Here is a 20,683-nt window from a genome sequence, read left to right on the forward strand (position 1 = left end):
TGGTTCACTTGGAAATCGACTGTCTGTTAAAATGCTATCCAGATTTCTGAAAGCGTAGATTTGATGGTGTAATGCAGATGTATGAATTTGAAATCCAAACTGACATCGCGCGCGCGTGTGTGTGTGTGTAGTTTTTGTTTTTGTTTGTTTGTTTTTTCTAAGAGGATGCAAAACGGCCATTAATTTCTTCCCCATGCATAATATAAAACACATGTTGTGGAGAGTGAAAATGCTACTCTTGTTTTTCCATAGCTGGGAGTACAGTATGTGGGCGAGTTTATCATGGGCCGTTTGTGGATTACATTATACTCTACATACGTAGATCTAGTAGGTTTGAGTAGGAGAGTGAATGGTAGGCATATTCCCTAAAACATCCCCTCACCTTTGTAACTATGACACTTCCAAAAAGAGCATGAACTGTGACAGAAATCAAATCAAACATTAACATTTCATTCATATAGAGTTCATCGGTAATAATGATAATAATAATACAGTATACATTGAATGTGCCAATTCCACATGACTAACATGCTCAAGGCGCAGTAGGAAAAGTGAGTTATGAAGTACAAAATTACACAAACATGCACATGAAAGTGAATGACACAATCATGATGATCTAAATATATATATGTGTATATATATATATATATATATATATATATATATATATATATCATAATACCGGTATACTATTCTATGGTAAAAGATTGGAATGACAAGTAAAGAAGTATGTTGCTGGTTTTTCTCTTTTTTTAAGAGCTCATCATACAGTTGACTACTTTGCCGACACCAGAAAAAAAAAATACTAATCATTTTTTCGTTAACATGAAACAAGATAAGATATCATTACTTTGGATGCTGACTAATTTTGTATAAAAAGAAAACAAAATAAAAAAACCCAATAAAACAAAAACAAGGAAAATGTGACTTTCGCAGATCATATTTGAGATATTGAGGTGTTGGATGTACACATTTTATGTACCTCCTCAGTATATATGGCAGTGGTCCGATGCAATAATTTCTGCGTGCATACCAATATCAGTAACACAAGGAATATTTTGCAGTTTCATTGAACAGTCTGTGTTGAAAGTGTTCTTTTTTTTTAAGCAAAAAGTTGAAAAGCTGAGATTTCAGTACTGATTGTCCAATAGTCTTCTTGCATGTTACGCATCCTTGATTTCCTTTATTGTTTGTTTCGTTTTGGAAAAGTGATTTTGTAAATTCTCAGATCCATGGGGAATGTATTCACGGTATACATGTGCATGATAATTATGTAATTGATTACTAGTAAACTGCAGGTGCCCAAGGGCAACAATCTAATTTGCATATTACGCGCGGCAAACCGCTCCAGTGTGCACAGCGTGCCGCTGCGGCAAAGTTTAGCGGCAAACCGCCGCCGCTGCCGCTGCCGCAAAACCGCTCCAATGTGAACGACCCTTTACTATCCGAATTACTTTGATAGTGGAAATTGGAGTGAGATCAGAGTAATCCACATAACTTTGGCATTGCAATTTGAATATCCATATCATGTTTGCACTGTGACCAGACGGGAAGTGTTTGGACACAATATCAGAGTAATGCAGACCATGTCCAAGCTGTGGTTGAGCAGATCACCTTTTTCAATGCGAGCCAAAGCATCATCTCATCAGAGGGGCGGGTGCAGTTACCACAAAGACTATCCATCTTATCAAGATGGGCACTCGTAAAAAATTAAAGGACAAGTCCACCTTCATATACATGTGGACTGAGTGAAGGCAACAATATTAGTAGGACACATCAGTGAAAGTTTGGGGAAAATCGGACAATCCCTTCAAAAGTTATGAATTTTTTAAGTATCTGCGCAGTCACTGCTGGATGAGAAGACTACCACAGTGTATGATGTCACATGCGTACAACTATATAAAGAAAATAAAAAGAGAATTTCACAAAACTTTACCCTTTGAACAAAGTGCACATTTCTTCGACTTGTTACTGACATATGTTAAGGGTGATATTATTCCTCCTGCTTTTTGAAAGAGAGAAGACAAGTGTTCTTTTGTCATGTGAGAAAAGTGAAAATATGTTGCATTTTCTTTATTCTTTCTTTATATCGTTGTACACATGTGACATCACAAGCTATAGTAGTCTTCTCATCCAGCTGAGACTGAGCAGAAACTTCAAAAATTCATAACTTTTGAACGGATTGTCCGATTTTCCTCAAACATTCACTGATGTGTTGTACTAATATTGCTGCATTCACAAAACCCACATGTCTATGACGGTGAACTTCTCCTTTGTTTAAAGGCAGACTACTTTCAGAGTTTGTGAACATGACATTTGTTAAAATGTCTGCATTTCTCTCATGTGGATAACTGGGAGATGACTCTATGAAAGGGGTATACTATATGTGACCCTGCACCTCAAAACAAACAAAAAGTCGCCAGACATGGATTTTAAGTTAAGAGCAGATTCTGAAAGAGCAGACTCCAAGCTTTAAAATGATGTATAACTCAAATCAAATGGACTCTCATAACCTATCTAAATATTGGAAAGAAAGGATACACTCTGGAAAGTGTGAACTGAGAAAACAGGCTCTGAAGTACAGGGTGTATTCAAGCGCTTAATCTTTACCAAGCCATGCTAGCTGTAAGATGAATGGAACAAAAAATAGGATGTTGACCACCAGAGCAACAACAATGAAGAGATTATCAGATTAAGCTGAAATTGAGCATGCTTCATTAACACATATTGTTGATGATTAATGCCAACTTTCAATGCAGTAGCAACATTCTTTCAAAAGTTATTGGAATTGAAAGTGAAGAGTATGGACAGGGTTTTTAAGAAATGAGAAGAGGGTTCTATGAGAAACACCTAATCGCACTATTCCACCAAAAAGTGTTTGAGAAAAACTGCTCGTGAAAACACACTTTCCTGTTTGTTTTACGATCCCAAACTTTGATATAATATAGAAAAAGACTTGCTCTTTCAGAAAATACGAAAAACTCAAGATTGGTTAGGTTGACCCATTTCATCTATTTTCAGTCCTCACACAAAATCACTGCGTGCGACTTTTTGTTCGTTTTGTGATGCACGGTCACATATTATAATCTTGTCACATCACACAAATACAACTGACCCATCTCCCCAACCCCCAACCCCCCACCCCCACCCCAAGGGTGGCATCACCACATCACAGCCATCACATCATCACATTGTCATGGCAACCTGGTAGTCAGGACACAAGACACACACAATAAAATCCCTCTTACAGTTTTCTCTTGCTGCCTCTCCCGCCAGCACCGCTCCCACCGCCACTGCTGCTGCTGCCTATCCTGCCGCTGATGTTAGAGGGCGCTTCCCGCAGCCCAAAGCTCTTGGCCGCATGCCCGAGGTGGAGCTTCCGCACGTGGAAGATGTGCTTGACGGAGGAGGGGTAGGTGGCGTAGGCTCGCACAAAGGAGTGGAAGGCTGCAGTGGAACAGAGAAAATGAACTCAACACCCACAACATAAAGCAAAATGATAATGATTTTGAATGATAAAATAACAACAACAAAAATTTATCCTAATCCTTCTCCTGAAATCCCATCCCGCAGAAAGTTTATGATTTCAAAATCAGGTGCAAGTTTGAAATGCTGGAATTCGATTGGTTGTAAGCCAGCAGCCGTAAAAGGGATGATATAATTTTGGCTGAGATAGGGATTCAGGTTTTAACTGTTTGTGAGATAATTAAAAACCACTCACATAAAATATCAAATCTACGAGGAATTTAAAGTTTATTTGATAAAAATCGGTTTTGAAATGGCTGACATATCCAAATACAAAGTGGTCCTAATAAAAGGTGGGACCCACCTGTTATTAGTGTATCGTGTTGAAATTAATGCTAATAAATTATTCAGAAATGATCTCAATCCTGAAACTTAAAGGGATGGTTCATTTTTGGTTGAGATGGGGCTTCAGGTTTCCAACAATTTTTGCAAATTTTATTCACAACAAATTGGTCCTAATAAAAAGTGGGACCCAACTTTTATTAGGACCAATTTGGTTTATTTTGTTGGTCTTTTTTATATCCAGCCAATTCAAAACTGATTTTCATCAAATACACTAAATTCTTCTAGAAATTGTATGCTCTTTATTATTTCATTTAACTGGTCTCTAATTATCTCACACACAGTTAAAACCTGAATACCCATACAGTGTCAGGAATGAGAAAAAGACAAAACAAAATAAATACAAATGAAATAGGGTGGGAGTGTGGCACAGTTTGGTGCAGTACCAATACAGGGGGTGCTTCATAAAGCTGTTCATAAAGTTACGAACAACTTACGAGCGACTGGTGATCAGTTTTGATGTGCTATGCTTATCAGAATTTCCATAATTAAGCGCAAGAACTGATCACCAGTCGCTCGTAAGTTGTTCGTAACTTTATGAACAGCTTTATGAAACAGGGCCCAGGACTGCCAAACTATGCAGATTTAAAAAAATAGAATGGAATACTGATATACTATAAAGACTTGTAAACATAAATATCATTTTCCTTTAGCAAACTGCACATACTATGCAAGTTAAATCAAATATCATTTAAAAAAAAGACATACTTTCAATATTGAAAGACATATTTTCTCTTTGTGGACGAAGAAAAAAACACACATACTGAATACTATGAAAACATCAGCTCTCCCTACAGAACAAGGATTTTGAAAGATGTTTAAGGACATCAAACACTCTGAACCTCATCCAGCTGTGGCAGTACCTTTTCTAGCATGTTGAGTGTGGGCGGGGTTTCCCAGCACATGGCCCTCGAAGCGCAGCTGCAGGTTTGTGGCCGCCTCCTCCACGGAGCGCTGCATCTGACCTTTGAACTGGCCGTGGATGAAATCCTGGGCCTCGGATGAGGTCAACACTGAGAGGATGTCTTGAAGAGACTGCTCTGTAATCCTGTGCAAACAAATAAATGAATGAATGAATGAATGAATGAATGAATAAATAAATGAATAAACAAATAGATAAATAAAGACATCTATGTATAATTCAAGTGATCACATCAGTATGGAGGCTTTTTGCTTTGCTCTGGCTTTTACTACACTGTTGCTATAATCTTAATGCTGTCTTCTGAGTAATTTTCTCTTTGAAGGCCAATTTTACATTAACCAACTGATCACTAGGCTTGTGCTTGAAAGTCCAGATGACAGCATTTTAAGGGTATGCAATAATATGTTACTATGCGTAAGTATTTAATTTCTGTCATATATCAATCAATTTTTCAATGACCAGTACCTCTTTTTCTTCTTTTTTTCTTCTTTTTTTCATGACAGCTCCACCAGCAAAAAAAAATTCCATGGATCATGCTGTTTTCAGTCCACACCTGCTTCCAGCAAAGCATAGTATTTGGGGGCAAGATACCTTTTCAGAGACCATTCTACGTTCACCTACCTGGAGCGGGAAGCCAGCAATGACTGGTGGAAGGTGGGGATATGGGGTGGAGTCCAGCTAAGTTAGGAGGGTGGGGGGACAAAGGGGGAGGGGGTGACACCTTACACCCCAATCCATCACCTGATGTCATGAAAACTGTCTCAGACCACTGGTTGGGAGAGGCATGTGGACTTTCGACAGACTTTCATATTGTTTATCTTTGCTGTTGCCGTTGTTGTTTTTTTTTTTAATATTAAATTAGATTCATTACACTTACCTGATTTTCTGCTGCTCCAGGATGCGGACGTACTCCACCTCTGAAGGGGTGAGGAAGAGGAGGGCATGTCCCTCTTTACCAATGCGGGCCGTCCTCCCGACCCTGTGCACGTAGTCTGCTGGCGTTCCAGGAGTGTTGTACTGTGATCAAGAATCACAAATCAGTCAGCTTTTTAAAAAACCTTAAATTCCCTGGTCTTTTGGTGGGCTTGATGTGATTGGTGAAAGGAAATAGAGCATGCACTTAATCAACGATGAGATCAATTACAGAAAGAGTGATGCCTAGGGTAAGAAAGCATAGACGGTTTCTATCATTCAACTTGTCACTTCCCGAATTTGGGCAGTGCATGCAAAGACAAGAAGATCAAGAGTTACTTAAAATTCTGGGAAAAGTTGTGGAGCATGATTTCTGCTATCTACAGATGGACATTTCATAAATGTTCACTCATGGTCAGCAGTTTGTTCAATATTCCACATCTACTTCTTGCCTAAAATGGTACTTAAGACTATCTAAACTCATATTCTGCCTTTTTTTTTCATAGGTAATTAAGTTGAGTTACAGTACATGTCCATGCACAGGTAATAAGCCTATGAGACACAATAGATGCATGGATAACACCATTACAAAATCGCAAACTACATGGCATGGGCCAGTGCTGTATATTAAGAGAGTCTGGCCAACTGCTAATTTGGACGCCATGTCGTTACCGCGCGTATTACGCGTCACAGAATTAGCGTGTACGCTCAGACGTAACAAAATAACCAAGCCAAATAAGGGGTAGTTAACAATGGGCACTGCGTATGAGCGCACTTCAGTAACGACATGGCGCCTGTAGATCACGGGACCGGCTTTTGACCAATCACAGGCTTCAAAACACATAAGCCAAAAACCGAGTTGGCCAGACTCTCTTAATATACGGCACTGGCATGGGCCTTTCTCAGCTGAGACTCTTCATGACACATGTTCTATCAAAACCACAGCATAAGTCAGGTGGGAAATACAAGCTCTGATGGGCCACAGATTCAACATTTAAATGCTAGATGTCCACTGGCATACAAATGAATTCCTAACAGCAACCAATGACCATACACTAAGTTATATTCTATAAATGTCTTTGAAACAATGATCTGTCATGGTCATTCTGAAAAATTATCGCCTCACACACCTGGACTATCCATTTCACTTTTGGGAGATCAAGACCCCTTGCAGCAACATCCTATGGCAAAAGACGAAAACAGAGAAATTAAAAAAAAGTATTTATATTCACTAGCAGCAGCACAAAAATAAAAACAATGATGATAACATGATAACAACAACAACAACAACAATGATAATAACAATAATAACAATAATAATGATAATTATAACATAGATGATAATTATCAGAATGATAAGAAGACAAAGAAGAAAAAGAACTAGTTACAGCCATGATAACAGTCCAACAACTCAGACTTATGAGCAATTCTTTGATCACAATTTCAAAAAGAAAAGAGACATTCACAATTTCAAATCATAGCACTGCAATATCTTTGTTGAGGCCAGTCGAATAAAGAACAAGTCCGATGAAAGGAAGAAAGACATTCACATTGTTCAACAAGTTTTAAGCAAGTGATCCTAGACCAGATACTGGTCATTTTTTTATCATATATTTCCCTTCAATCGTCCATTCGTATACTGTACAATACCACATGCTGATTGCGCTGGCTGGAAATGGGGGCATAAATGTTCACGTAATCAACAGATTGGGACTTATGTTTACAGCATGGTGTATTTAGCAAAGAAGATTAACTCAACTCTCTGAAAATGAAGCAACTTACTGTGCACAGAAGAACACCTTTCCTAGCACTGCTGAAGGCGTGGTAGGTTTGTGTTCTTTCCTGTTCAGGTGGAAAACAAAACAAATGGAATTTCTCATTCAAATGAAAAGGTGATGACATCATATTAAAAGTGAAGATCCTTTTCAAAATACAAAGACACGAGCTCACATCTTCACCATGTGGCATCGTTTCATATCAAAATATTAAAGACAGTTGCATCAAATCAAATATTTTAGTGGAAAATACAAAGTGAAGATACCATATTCCCATTGCTGCGAAGAATGCAAAAATTTCTAACACTCTTTTGGGGAAAAAAATCTCGAATTAATTAAAAACATTTAATGAAGCTGACTTTTAAGCAGTCTTGGTTGAATGAACATTAGACCTGAAAACAAGATATTGCTGAAAAGAAGACATGATCAGCAGTGTAGATATTGGGCAAAGAATCGACAAGTATTAGGGGTTTTTTAAATTCAATATGCTTGACAAATCATGACCAAATGTGACTAATCCTTACTTCCACTTACTGTAGACAAACTTTCTTACTAAAAGTAAGAGGGGAAAAAAATAAATATAATGAACATTTTGTTCTTTTTCCTCAGGATTCCAAAGACTTGACACAACCTCTAACAGCACAAACAACAGTTCAACAGGTTTCAAAAAACAAGTACACTGTAGCTGCTCAAAATGTGGTAAAGAGTCAGATTTTATGTTCTACATCCTAATATATTGTCATCATGTGTGGCAAATGTACAATGAGGACCGTAGCTCATCTTCCGTTTGTTATCCAAGTATTTTTTGACGTTTTGGTGAAAGGAATCTTGTTTCTGCCATCAAGATGAGAAATATATGAGTGAGTGGTCTGACCTAACCTACCTCTTGAGATAAGCTCCCATGTAGCCTGAAGAGTGGGAGTCCCTCTTTTCCTGACATTGTGCCATCCCCCTGCAGAGTGGAGCAGCCCAGGCAATCCCTGAAGAGTGTGTAGTGGAACTCCACCGATTCACGGCTGGAGAGGAAGACCAGCATCTTGCATCCCGAGGGACCCTGGTAACAGAGGACAAAGGCATCATAAGAGGTAAGAAATTTTAGCCAGTGTTGGCCAATGCCATCAAAATAGGTTTGGTGTCATATCTAACTCACACTGTTTACTCCCTTTCTTTGAGAGTGAATAACAACATATGAAGATCTCTCTTTGTTTCTTTACACACAACTCTACTCCTCACCCCATCTCTGTTATATATGGCAGAGTCTCACTGCATCTTGAGCATTAAGAGTGGTAGATTTGGCACAAAATAGTATTCATCATACTTCTAAAGGACTTTTCTGTTCTGATATGTGTTCTACAAGAGTTACCATTTCAACCTGCAAGGTCCCCTTTGAAAGCCCTGCATTGTTTACCAAGTATAAATCAATAGACTTGTGCATTCAGTTCATGACAGAAGGCTTGCTGCTAAACTCTCTTCAATATAGTAGAGTATTTGAAAAGACACCTGCGAAGCAGTAATCCAAACTGGTTTCCTTCAAGCACAGAGCATAAGATACACAATGTACACAACTAATTGTAGCATACATGTTACAAGAGCTTGTCCTTCTTGCTTTGTCTCATCGCCCCCTTCCACTGACCATTGGAGGCCCATCTGATCCCCAAAATACAAAAATGTCAGCATTCCAATGAGTTCCAATGAAATCTGAGCCGACAAGCTCCAGAGACTTGCATCAAGGCTCACAAGAGGTGATATACATGTCAGAAGAGCCCTACATCCTGGACTCGAGTTCACCTGTCCAATTACTGTTAATCATCGGACACCCCCCCCCCCCCCCCCCCCCCCCCACTGCCATAGGAGGTCTGCTGGGCACGCTTAATAATCACACAACACAAATCTGACACACATCAGACTAACTCAACACTTATCGGACAGACTCAACACTCTTCTGACAATGACTTGACGTGTGACTGGAAATGGCATACTATGGCAATCTCAGCTCTCGAGATTAGTTCCATCATTGGACGACCATGCCTCATTGGATCATGCTCGACACATCTGACACTGACCTAATAGTTGATCAACACAAATCAGATTTATCAAACTGTGATAACATACACTTCAGTGGAAGACCAAAAGAAAAGAATTTACTTCTGACGAGTGACCGAGGATCAAAAAGCATTGTGGAAGGAGGTATTATGTACAATTTCCAGACTTTGTGATGTTCCCTGAAGTATTGCAATTTTTTTTTTTCAAGCCGCAGGTGCAGCTTGAATGTAACACCTGATGTTCTCTGGACTTCTTGTGCATGACGCAGAAATTGGGGGTTACTTAACCTTGTTCCTAGGCACATCTCATTTCCAAGCCATGTCTCACCTTTGACCTTCCAGCCATCAAAGCGGTCAGGGTCACGAGTCGCAGCTTGCTCGGAACAATCACGAACTGCTGCCTGAGTCGCTCTGGTATTGTGAAAGCCTCCCCATCCTCATCATCATTCCCTGAAGTTTTGTCAGAAACATCAGCCCCAATTCTGTCGGTGGGTTTGCTCATTTCTGATGAGGACGTTCTGGCACTGAACAGGGATGATGACTGGCATTCAGTCTCGCTCTTTGCCACGTCGATAAAAACTGCCTCTTTGAGAGTGACGCTGGCTAATCGCTTCACTCCTATAAATAAGAAGGTATGTTAGGATGCATTCAACACTTTCCTTGTCATACCTTTTAAAAGGGGAACGAAACTCAAATATATATAATTTGTGAATGTTACTCAAGTGTGCCACAAGTTTTTATACATTATTTATCCTAGTCATTGCTCACTTTATTGACAAACAAATGATTATAAATCACTAAAAAAGCAATGCAGTTGTACATATCAAACAAGGAAAAGTAGAAATTACGCGGTGCGTAATATATGTCCCCGCCGGAAGTAGCATTTTGTAACAAAATGTGCCATATAGGTAAAAAATCAAGGTCAAAGGTCAAAGAAGTCAAAGGTCAAAATTCTGTGTAGAAGTTTTGAAGCCCTCACCTAGTGCCATCACATAAAGCAAATAGAATCGAAATTGGGTTAGAAATGGCGAAGGAGTAGCATTTTGTAGCCAATGTACAATACATGTCAAAAATCAAGGTCAAAGGTCAAAGAAGACAAAGGTCAAAATTCTGTGTAGAAGATTTGAAGCCCTCACCTAGTGCTATCACATAAAGCAAACGGAATCAAAATCGGGTTAGAAATGGCGAAGGAGTAGCATTTTGTAGCAAAATGCACAATATAGGTCAAAAATCAAGGTCAAAGGTCAAAGAAGTCAAAGGTCAAAATTCTGTGTAGAAGTTTTGAAGCCCTCAACTAGTGCCATCATATAAAGCAAACGGAATCGAAATCGGGTTAGAAATGGCGAAGGAGCAGCATTTTGTAGCAAAATGTACAATATAGGTCAAAAATCAAGGTCAAAGGTCAAAGAAGTCAAAGGTCAAAATTCTGTGTAGAAGTTTTGAAGCCCTCACCTAGTGCCATCACATAAAGCAAACGGAATCGAAATCGGGTTAGAAATGGCGAAGGAGTAGCATTTTGTAGCAAAATGTACAATATAGGTCAAAGGTCAAGGTCAAAGGTCACAACTGAAATTCTGTGTAGAAGTTTTAAAGCTCCCATGTAGTGCTATCATATAAAGCAAACAGAATCAAAATTGGCTCATAAATGACAGAGAAGTAGCAAATTGAACATTTTGATCATACACGGACGCACGGACGTACGCACGGACGGATGAACGCACAGACACACACACATACGGAGCCCGTTTCATAGTCCCCTGCTCGAACTTGTTGGGCGGGGACAATTATTTTCACATTTTAACCTTCAGAGTCACGTCAACTGAAAGCATGCTTTGGATAAATATTACTTCTTAAATTTCCCCATGTGTTCCTCAAAAGCCTACAATACTGGATGTTTAGAACACACCGGGCGGGCGTGAATTTCCTACCTTCGGAGAGGGTAGCCGAAAGAAGTATCGTCTGCTTTTGCGACTGGCATTGGTCATTGATGGCATTCAAAATGGCCGACACGTCTCTTTCGAAGCCCATGTCCAGCAGCCTGAGAAAAGACAAAAATGCCATTTACCACACAGCATTATGAGGAGCTTTCAACTGAAGTTTTAGAGGCCATATTTGTTACTATAAAAGATGAGTCATCTCTTATGACAAAATTCGCTCAACATAATGACGTCAGCAAAATCTGGGCAAATTAGACCACTATCACTGAGGCTACTCTGCCTTTTCACATCATTATATCAACTTACATGATATTACTTGAGAATCTCAAAATGGGTGTATCAGTTTCACAAGAACATCTCTTGATTCTCTTCGAATAAAAGACTTGACAAATTTCACATTTTCAAACTCAACGGAAAAAAAAATCTTTGACAATATTTCACAGATAAGCACTTTGAGTTCTTTAATACACACTGCTATAACACCATATAAAGGAGTAATAATTATCAGTATCATCACCATCAACACCATTGACATTCACATCAAATTAAAGTGACAAAAGGCAACATCATTGCCTGTCATCAATTTTGACTACGAGTATTTTTACTACCAGCATCACCACCATTCCTATTTTTCAACAAAACCATCATCATCATCATCACCATCATCATCATCATCATCATCATCATCATCATCATCTCCATCGTCAAAACCAGTAGCAGCATAACCACCACCCGCAGCCTTATCAGCATTCATTTTCACAATTACAATCATCATTACCATTAGCATCACGATCTTCTTTTTAATCATCATTATCATCATCATCATCATCATCGTCATCGTCATCGTCATCGTTTACGTCATTTTTACTACCAGCATCACCACCATTCCTATTTTTCAACAAAACCATCATCATCATCATCACCATCATCATCATCATCATCATCATCATCATCTCCATCATCAAAACCAGTAGCAGCATAACCACCACCCGCAGCCTTATCAGCATTCATTTTCACAATTACAATCATCATTACCATTAGCATCACGATCTTCTTTTTAATCATCATCATTATCATCATCATCATCATCATCATCATCGTCATCGTCATCGTCATCGTCATCGTCATCATCATCACCATGGTTACCTGTCTGCCTCATCTAGTATGACCCACTTGACCCTGGAGAAGGAGAGACTCTTTGTGCTGTTGATGTGGTCCACCAGTCTCCCAGGAGTTGACACCAAGATGTTGATTCCTCGCCGCAGCCTCGCCTTCTCAGACTTCTTTCGCTCCCCGCCCATTAGACAACCGGGAACAACCCACTGAAATGGCTGCCAAAAACACACACAAAATATCATCTTGATTGTTTCACTTTAACATTTCAATTCTTGCAAGGAGTAAAATAACATTTGAAGATAAAGACCTGACATTTACCATTTCAAAAAGGTTGCATCATTGCAGATTGAAAACAAAAAAAATAAAAGAATGAAAAAAAAAATATATATACCCATATTCATCTTGAGGTGTCAACTCATGAGACCAGTAATGCTCTTAAGTGTGAAATATCTGTTATATTTTGTCTCTGTCTGGCAAAACATCATTGCAAAAGTAGGTGTCAAATATTGGACAAACAGAACCCAGGTTGACATACAGAAAATACAAAGTCTTGCTAAATTTGCAAAGGGAAATGTCCCTTTATTGTTGTTGTTGAATATCCAATACGTCTACTTGTAAAATCATGAGAAAAGCTCATCATATTCTTTGAGAAATTTTCAATTTTAGTACATTCAAACTTTGCCCAGTTGATACAGTCATAACTTATACAAGTTAACTAACAGCACAACAAACAAACAAACAAACAGTATTAAAGTTTGTTTACCTTGATAAGTTTCTGAAGTGAATCAAAACTTTGCAGAGCCAGCTGAAAAGAGAAAACAGTAAATTTCCTTACATATCCATAACTCATACTAATGTACCTGCTATTCACCATTTTTGTTTTCTCTTAAGCCAAGCAGTGAAGATGACCAAATCTAAAGATCAAAAGACACTACCTGGGTGTGACTAAATTTTCATTTCTTTGACTACAAAGGAACATAAAGAATACAATATTTTTCAAACACACCGAAAAAAGAACAGAATGCAAATACAGTGTATAAAATGTCCTCTACAGTCTGTGCACTGATTTCCCAAATTCAGTATATGAGACTTACATTCATATCAATACTGTCACAAGACTAACTAGAATCTGTTTCCCAAATTTGTATTAATCTTTTAACCCACACTTGTAACTCAATTCAGACTACCAATAGAGTAAAAAAAAAAAGGTGATTACCTATCAAGAGCCTTGTTTTGTCTCACACAAAATCATTGTAAGCTATTCTTCTATATTTACACTTTTATCTTCCCTATTTTGAACAACATAGGGACCATATCTCCAAGTATTGTACAGCCCTGGTTAATCTGAATGTTTGGTACACATAAACTGCAAAGTTACCAGCAATCTGTTCTTTCCACAATTTTTCATTGACCTTTGATCCTACTGCCAATTTAAAATCCTCTCACTCACCTCTCGTGTGGGGACGAGAATGACAGCGTAGGGTCCATGGACTCTCTGTATCTTTGGCTGCAGTCCCTGTAGTTGCTGCACGACCGGTATTGCATATGTCAAAGTTTTACCTGTCATAGTAAGAAAGAGTTTCAATGCATTCATTTAGTTCAATGTCTAACAGCAGTACTGGAACATCCTGAAAATAATAATTCATTAACATTGCTTGCAGTCATTTGAAGCAACTTTGTTTTCTCTTGGTGGCATACCAAATCTTAATCCTATTTAATTTCATCTTCAATTCACTTACCGGCACCACATAGAATATGTATTCAATCCGAATTCAAATTCAATTTGGAATACAGTTGAACCTCTCGTATCCGGACAAGTTGGGACCGGGGCTCATCCGGATAAGGGATTTGGCCGGATACGGGAGACTCAATGCTTTATACATGTATATATCTATACACATGTACTGATATAGCCCATTGTAGTACATGTACATAATGTAGTAATGTGTATACTGCAACCTTTTCATTGTTACACTCAGTAACAGACCCCAAAATAGAGGTTCGTGTTTGCAAGAATGAAATCATTTTTAAAAATAAATTCTTGGGATGATTTACCTAAATAATTATTAAGAAATGTATCAAGTAGATCTTGAAAATAAACAGTATGAGTCGACGAAACTACACTTCAAAATTTTGAGTGTTCAATATCATTCGTTGCTCAGCCAATGACTCGAAACAATGCATGTCTATCTAGTCATATCGATGGCTGTGTATGGACCTATGTGGCAATGTGATATGAGAGGACTCGAGCGCACAATCTGTCCATGTTCTTGCGATGATTTGGGGATGTTTGGGAATGTTAAAATGTCTGAAGGTAAGCAATTTAAAAGGAAATTTGATGTAATGTATGTTAATCATGTTGTAAGTAATATGTAATTTATGTGTGTTTGTGTAGGAGTTCTAAAGGAGTTGGGAATCCCCCTTTCCTCCCGTAACTATTAAAAAAAAAAGAAAAAAAAAAATCAGGGCGAGATTGCGTCCGTATAATAGAGAGATCCGGATAAAGGGAGGCCGGATAAGAGAGGTTCAACTGTACATAGAACACATAAACATGTATTTCATCCTAACATATTCAAATAAAGATAAGTATTGATAGGGATACAATTGTCACTATAAGAACATCTCAAAATTTCAAGATTGATTTCTTGTTTGTTTGTTTGTTTGTTTTTCATGAAGTACTGCCATACTGGTCCATAGATGATAATAACCACCAAAAGAGAGGGAATGACATTCAATAGTCCAATAAAAGACCACTTTCATATACTACAACACCAAAGCGAAGGGACAATATTACTTGCCCAAATGGAATATGCTGGCATAGAGAGTGGCACATTTGAATGGAAAAAAGACAACTTATCAAGAACCAAGCAATCATTTCACAGAATGAATTCCAGGTTGTTGCAATTGTCTCTACATGTGTATTTCTCTATGTCTGTGTGTGTTTTCTTATGCATCTGTCTGTTTTGTGTCTGCGTGTGTTGTGTGTCTTGTCTGTGTCTGAGTATTAGTCTGTGATGTGTGTGTGTCTGTTTGTCTCTGTCATGTGTGTGTGTCTCTCTCTCTGTAGAAGGTCACTTGCCATACCTGATCCTGTCTGTGACTTGACCAAGGTGTCCCTCCCCTGGAGAATGGTTGGAATGGCTCTCTGCTGGACGGTGGTCATCTGGCTAAACCCTAGATTCTTCTCCAAGTTCGAGACCTAAAGGACACAAAATACTTATGAAACAGGGTTTTGCTTTTTTACTCTATCATGTGAGAATCACAAACTAGTTACAGTCTATTGCATATTAATCTTCACAGACATCTATATGTTGGCCTGCTGAAGGGTAAGTATTCCTGGATTCCTATCATCTGGACAATTGACCCTTTTTAACAACTTTGCACCCACATGATAATTGCAAGATGAATATTTGGGGCTACTGGTTGTGCCTTGATTGTGCTTCACATCTTGGCAGTAACTATTGTGAGGATAATTGCAGGGTTACTTTCATATAAATGAATGTCATTGCTTCCTTCATAGTGAACAGAAATTTCTAATGGGTTTTCAGTGCCAATGGGCACATTGCAGCCAGGCAGACATGTGATGTGTGTCAGTATCTCAACTTTAGATCTTCAGTAAACTTTCCCTGCAGAATCTGTCATCCTCCCAAAAACAACAGAAATACATGTATATTCCTAGAGATCACATTATAATTTGTATTACTCATGTATGATATGATACAGAACCATAAAATCAAATATAAAAAAATCAAGTCAAATCAATCACAGTTACCATGAATGAATGAAGTGGAAGGTCACTGAAGAGAGTTGAGGAAAACACAGCTTCCTGGTTCTGGGTTACATTTTTGCTGCGAAGAAAAAAATAGAAACTCACACCCATTAATCCAGTCTATTATTCACTGCTACATAACATTATATATAACCCTGAGTCAATCAAAGCTATGGGAAGCAATTTGCATGCATTAGTCATAAAATCACACAAAGAAACACAACATACAATTGTGTATATGTTACAATTGCATGTTCCTGTGCTGCCAGAGGTATCAACACAATGGTTTCCACACTAAGAACTTCCAAATCCTCCATTGATTTCATCAATATATGGGCACACAATCTCAGTATGCCTCAAGTTCTATTAATTTTTTCTCTCATATAATTTTTGAAGCTTTTATCACCAGCAAATCATATGGGGTTTTTACACTTCTGGTGTAAACAATAATTTGTTATTATTTAAATATCAATGATTTCATGAGTTTGCTTGAATATCTAAATGAGAGTTCACCATTGGATTCAATATGTCTTTTACAAATCTCTTTCAAGTTACTACCCCCCATGTGAGAAGATGAAAACAAAAACCAAAAACATTTTTTTTTCACTTGCTTGCATGGGTATTTAGACGAAGGCCCCACGCTTTGAACAGACAAGTGTCCATTCAAATCAACTGCCTGACAGAGGGTTTCAGTTAATACCCCAGGCAAGAAAGCATACGGGTTCAACCTTTTGCGTGTCTTGAGTGCCAAATGGCACAGAGAACCATATAGCATTGTACACACTGTACATAGTCCCTGGCACTGAAAGGGTTGAATTTACACAACTCTTTCAGTGACACAGCATGCAAAGATAGTCAACATCAGGAGAAGTCTGTTACACAAACATGTAAGAAAACATTTATTGGCAGAAAAGACTGAAACCTAAAATAAAAAATTAATAAAAAGAAATTATAAACAAACAAAAATAGAAAAACTGACCAGAAATGAATATAATTCATTAGTAGAAAATTGAGCAAAGAAAATGGGATTCCATCGGGATTCGAACCCGAGACCGGATTGCTAGCCCGGTGCTCTCGGGTTTGAACTAGGGCTTTCTATAGCTCAGTCAGTAGCGCACCAGGCTAGCAATCTGGAGGTCTCGGGTTCGAATCCCGATGGAATCCCATTTTCTTTGCTCAATTTTCCACTAATATATTATATTCATTTCTGGTCAGTTTTTCTGTTTTCATTTGTTACATACTCAAAAAGCTGCATCACTTCGGTGATCCCTCGCATTTATCCCCAAGTTGAATTATCCTTCGGGTTTATGCCAGGTTCAAGTGTGTACGTGTGTGTCACACACAAACACACTGCTATAGCTTCTGACCATTCGAGCATTGAGAATTTAGGGTTTCTGACACAAACACTGAACTAGGGCTTTCTATAGCTCCGTCGGTAGAGCACTGGACTAGCAATCCGGAGGTCTCGGGTTCGAATGCCGATGGAATCCTATTTTCTTTGTTCAATTTTCCACTAATAAAAAGAATAAAGATACAAAAACAAAAACCAAACCAAACCAAACAAGAGCAACAGAAAAATTTTTATCACTTATAAGACAAATTTTTATCACTTACATTGTATAAGACAAATTTTTATCACTTATAAGACAAATTTTCACTTTGGATCAGTTATGAGGACCCCTCTAAGAATTCCATCCCCCATACTCACACATGAACCTGGGGAATATCAGGGTTGTGTCGGAAGAGGGAAGAAATGATGTTGTTGGTGGGTTGGGATGGCGTCTGTTTGGCTTTTCCATCAACCCTATCCTGCTTGCCCTGTTGAGTTCTACCCTCCTTTTTAACAATGGACTTCCCAGTTGGGAAGTTGAAGCTGAAATTGTGCTTGGAGCCTCCACTTGCATCAGGCTGCTCTTGGGAGGTGGAGTTGCCATGGTAACTGTGAGAAACACTGTGACCAAAGTGTGACTTCCTGTTCTTCGATGTTTTCTTCCTCTGTGGTACTTGCCCTGTAGAAAAGGAAACCTGTGAGGGAAAGTGATATCAAGAAACACATTCACAAATTAATTGTGATGATGCTCATAAGTGGAAACCTGCCCATGCTAAAACCCTGAATTGCCAGTGAAATGCTGTATTTTTACATCTTTTCAACTCAGCTGCAGAAACAAAGTTAAAATTGAATTTTTGTTGTTCATGTCCAACTGTGGACAAAAAAAAAGAAAAAAAATCAAGTGATTAAGCATCCCCTGCCCTAAAATTACTTAGTTTCACTCACATAAATATGGGGATGATCATTGCTATAATGAAACCCCTTAAAATCAAAGGGTGAAACTTCACACAAACAGGCAATTATCAGAATCACACAGGTTTTTTTTTTTACACCATTAAATTTATTCAGCTTTTAAATAGCTAGGCCTAACTATCATAACTAAATCATCACAGTCCATATCTGATCTCTCCCTCTCCTCCTCCTCGGAGATCCTCCTCCTCCTTCACTCCTGAAAGAACTTCTGAAGATTCTTGCATATTTTTCGCCAGCCCCGTGCCGTGGTATGGCCGTACGAAACTAACAACTGTTTACATTGTATCTATCCATCACCGATGGAATCATCACAAGTGCAATACGTTCCCTTATGGAATTAAAGATGTTCTCTCATCTCATCATTCAGACATCAGCCCGGATCAGGCAGGCGTCGTTCCCATAATCACTGCATGCGCATATAATGCGGGATTAGATTTTTCAAACATTTATGTCAGTAGGTGGGACTGAACAAGTCGCGGCAGGACAACACTACATGAGCAACCCAGTCAGGTTTGATAAACATACCTTATTAGTGGGTTCCACGTTTGATACCAAATTTAAAACTAATCCTGAGTCATCGTCTCCCATACTGGTGATATTTTTAAAGCCAATGTCGACAAAATTGTAGCGTGTTCCAGTGGACGACGGCGGTGACGGAGCACGTTGTTTCGTATCCAGCTGTAGTAGGCTAGTCTTAGCTTCTAGACGTAGTTGACGATAAAAAAGGAATCGTTGTTCTTGCTTGCTGCCATCGCGAGTTCACTGATGTCGTGTTCATTATTTCCCTTCATCTTCTTGAAGTGTTTGCTTTCTTAATTGAGAATTTCTCCTGAAATGACGTGGAATGGCGGCAAATTTTCAAAGTGGATTCTTTATGAATAATTAGATATATGTAGACTTTTTGATATAATCTACTTTATTGGTTTTACTTTTTTTTTCATTGATTAATGCTGAGCTACATCTTAGTTAAAGGGACTGTATAGTACTGGTTAAAGTGGGGATTCATGTTTTGAACATTCCAAAGTGAGATAATGAGAAACCCCTTATGAAATATGAAAGAGCATGTAATTTTAAGAAGGATTCAACGTTTATTTTATGAAAATTGGTTTTCAAATGGCGTAGATATCCAAAAAAGTGATGATAATAAAAGGCGACAGGCCACGCCTTTTATTAGGATCTCTTTGTTTCACCTTGTTTTTGGATATCTCAGCTATTTCAAAACCGATTTTAATCAAATAAACTTTTGATACCCCTTGGAATTGCATGCTCTTTGACATCTCATAGAGTGGTTTCTGAATATCTCGCAAAACGTTAAAAGCTAAATCCTCACCTCAACCAGAACTGTACACACCCTTTAAGCACTGGATATCTTGTAAGTCATTGCCTTTATTTCACCCTCTTTACTCTTGTCCCTGTAACTGTGTGTCCAAGTCCAAGTTATTTTTTCCTTCCCATTATTCAATCCCTTATTCTGTTTAAATACATTTTTTCTTTTAATATCCGTTAGTGTGCTTTCTCCCCCCCCCCCCCACAATTATCATTTCATTTTCGCATATTGTATGTATATATTGTACATAGTTTTCAGGCTGAATTTTCCAGTCTTGTGTATCTGGTGTTTTTTTTTTTTTTTTATCTGTAAATAGGAGTTTCTGCAATTTACAAGCTTTGCTTCTCAGCAGGACTCCTATCTTTTCCACCTCATGTATATGTTAACTCTTTTTAGCTAATTGTCATGTTTGTGTAATCATTGATTTCTTGTCTTCACCCAATATTACAATTTCTGTAATTTGTTTTCTTGCTGTAATTGAACAAATAAAATTGAATTGAACAAATAAAATTGAATTGAATTGAATTGTCCTTTATTAAGCTGCCTACATTCGCTGACCAAAGCCTTCTCTTCAAATAATTTCACAAAAATGCACTTTCTTAGAGATTGCGACGATTGATATTTACAGATTTGTTGAAGAATGACTTTCGTTCCTTCATTATGAGAAAACCGAACCATTTGACAACTCTTGCTTACAGAGTGGAATAAGTTGCA

The 20,683-nt window shown here is 38.2% G+C and overlaps 1 protein-coding gene across 1 annotated transcript; it reads right to left on the bottom strand.

Moving 5' to 3' along the window:
- Nucleotides 1-3,244: 3,244 nt before the first annotated feature.
- LOC139719832 (ATP-dependent DNA helicase DDX31-like) lies at nt 3,245-19,230 on the bottom strand. Its single transcript, XM_071631218.1, has 15 exons — nt 19,168-19,230; nt 18,049-18,365; nt 16,344-16,419; nt 15,656-15,770; nt 14,022-14,131; nt 13,335-13,376; nt 12,602-12,786; nt 11,447-11,556; nt 9,847-10,136; nt 8,360-8,530; nt 7,484-7,543; nt 6,832-6,882; nt 5,667-5,806; nt 4,731-4,915; nt 3,245-3,447 (listed from the first exon to the last, which is right to left on the bottom strand). Exons 1-15 carry the CDS (start codon nt 19,228-19,230, stop codon nt 3,245-3,247), a joined length of 2,118 nt encoding a protein of 705 aa, XP_071487319.1.
- Between the last annotated feature and the right edge of the window lie 1,453 nt (nt 19,231-20,683).

Source organism: Diadema antillarum, unplaced genomic scaffold, assembly GCF_040938485.1.
Source record: "Diadema antillarum isolate AM-2024a unplaced genomic scaffold, OU_Dant_1.0 scf00000115, whole genome shotgun sequence".
Classification (NCBI taxonomy): domain Eukaryota; kingdom Metazoa; phylum Echinodermata; class Echinoidea; order Diadematoida; family Diadematidae; genus Diadema; species Diadema antillarum.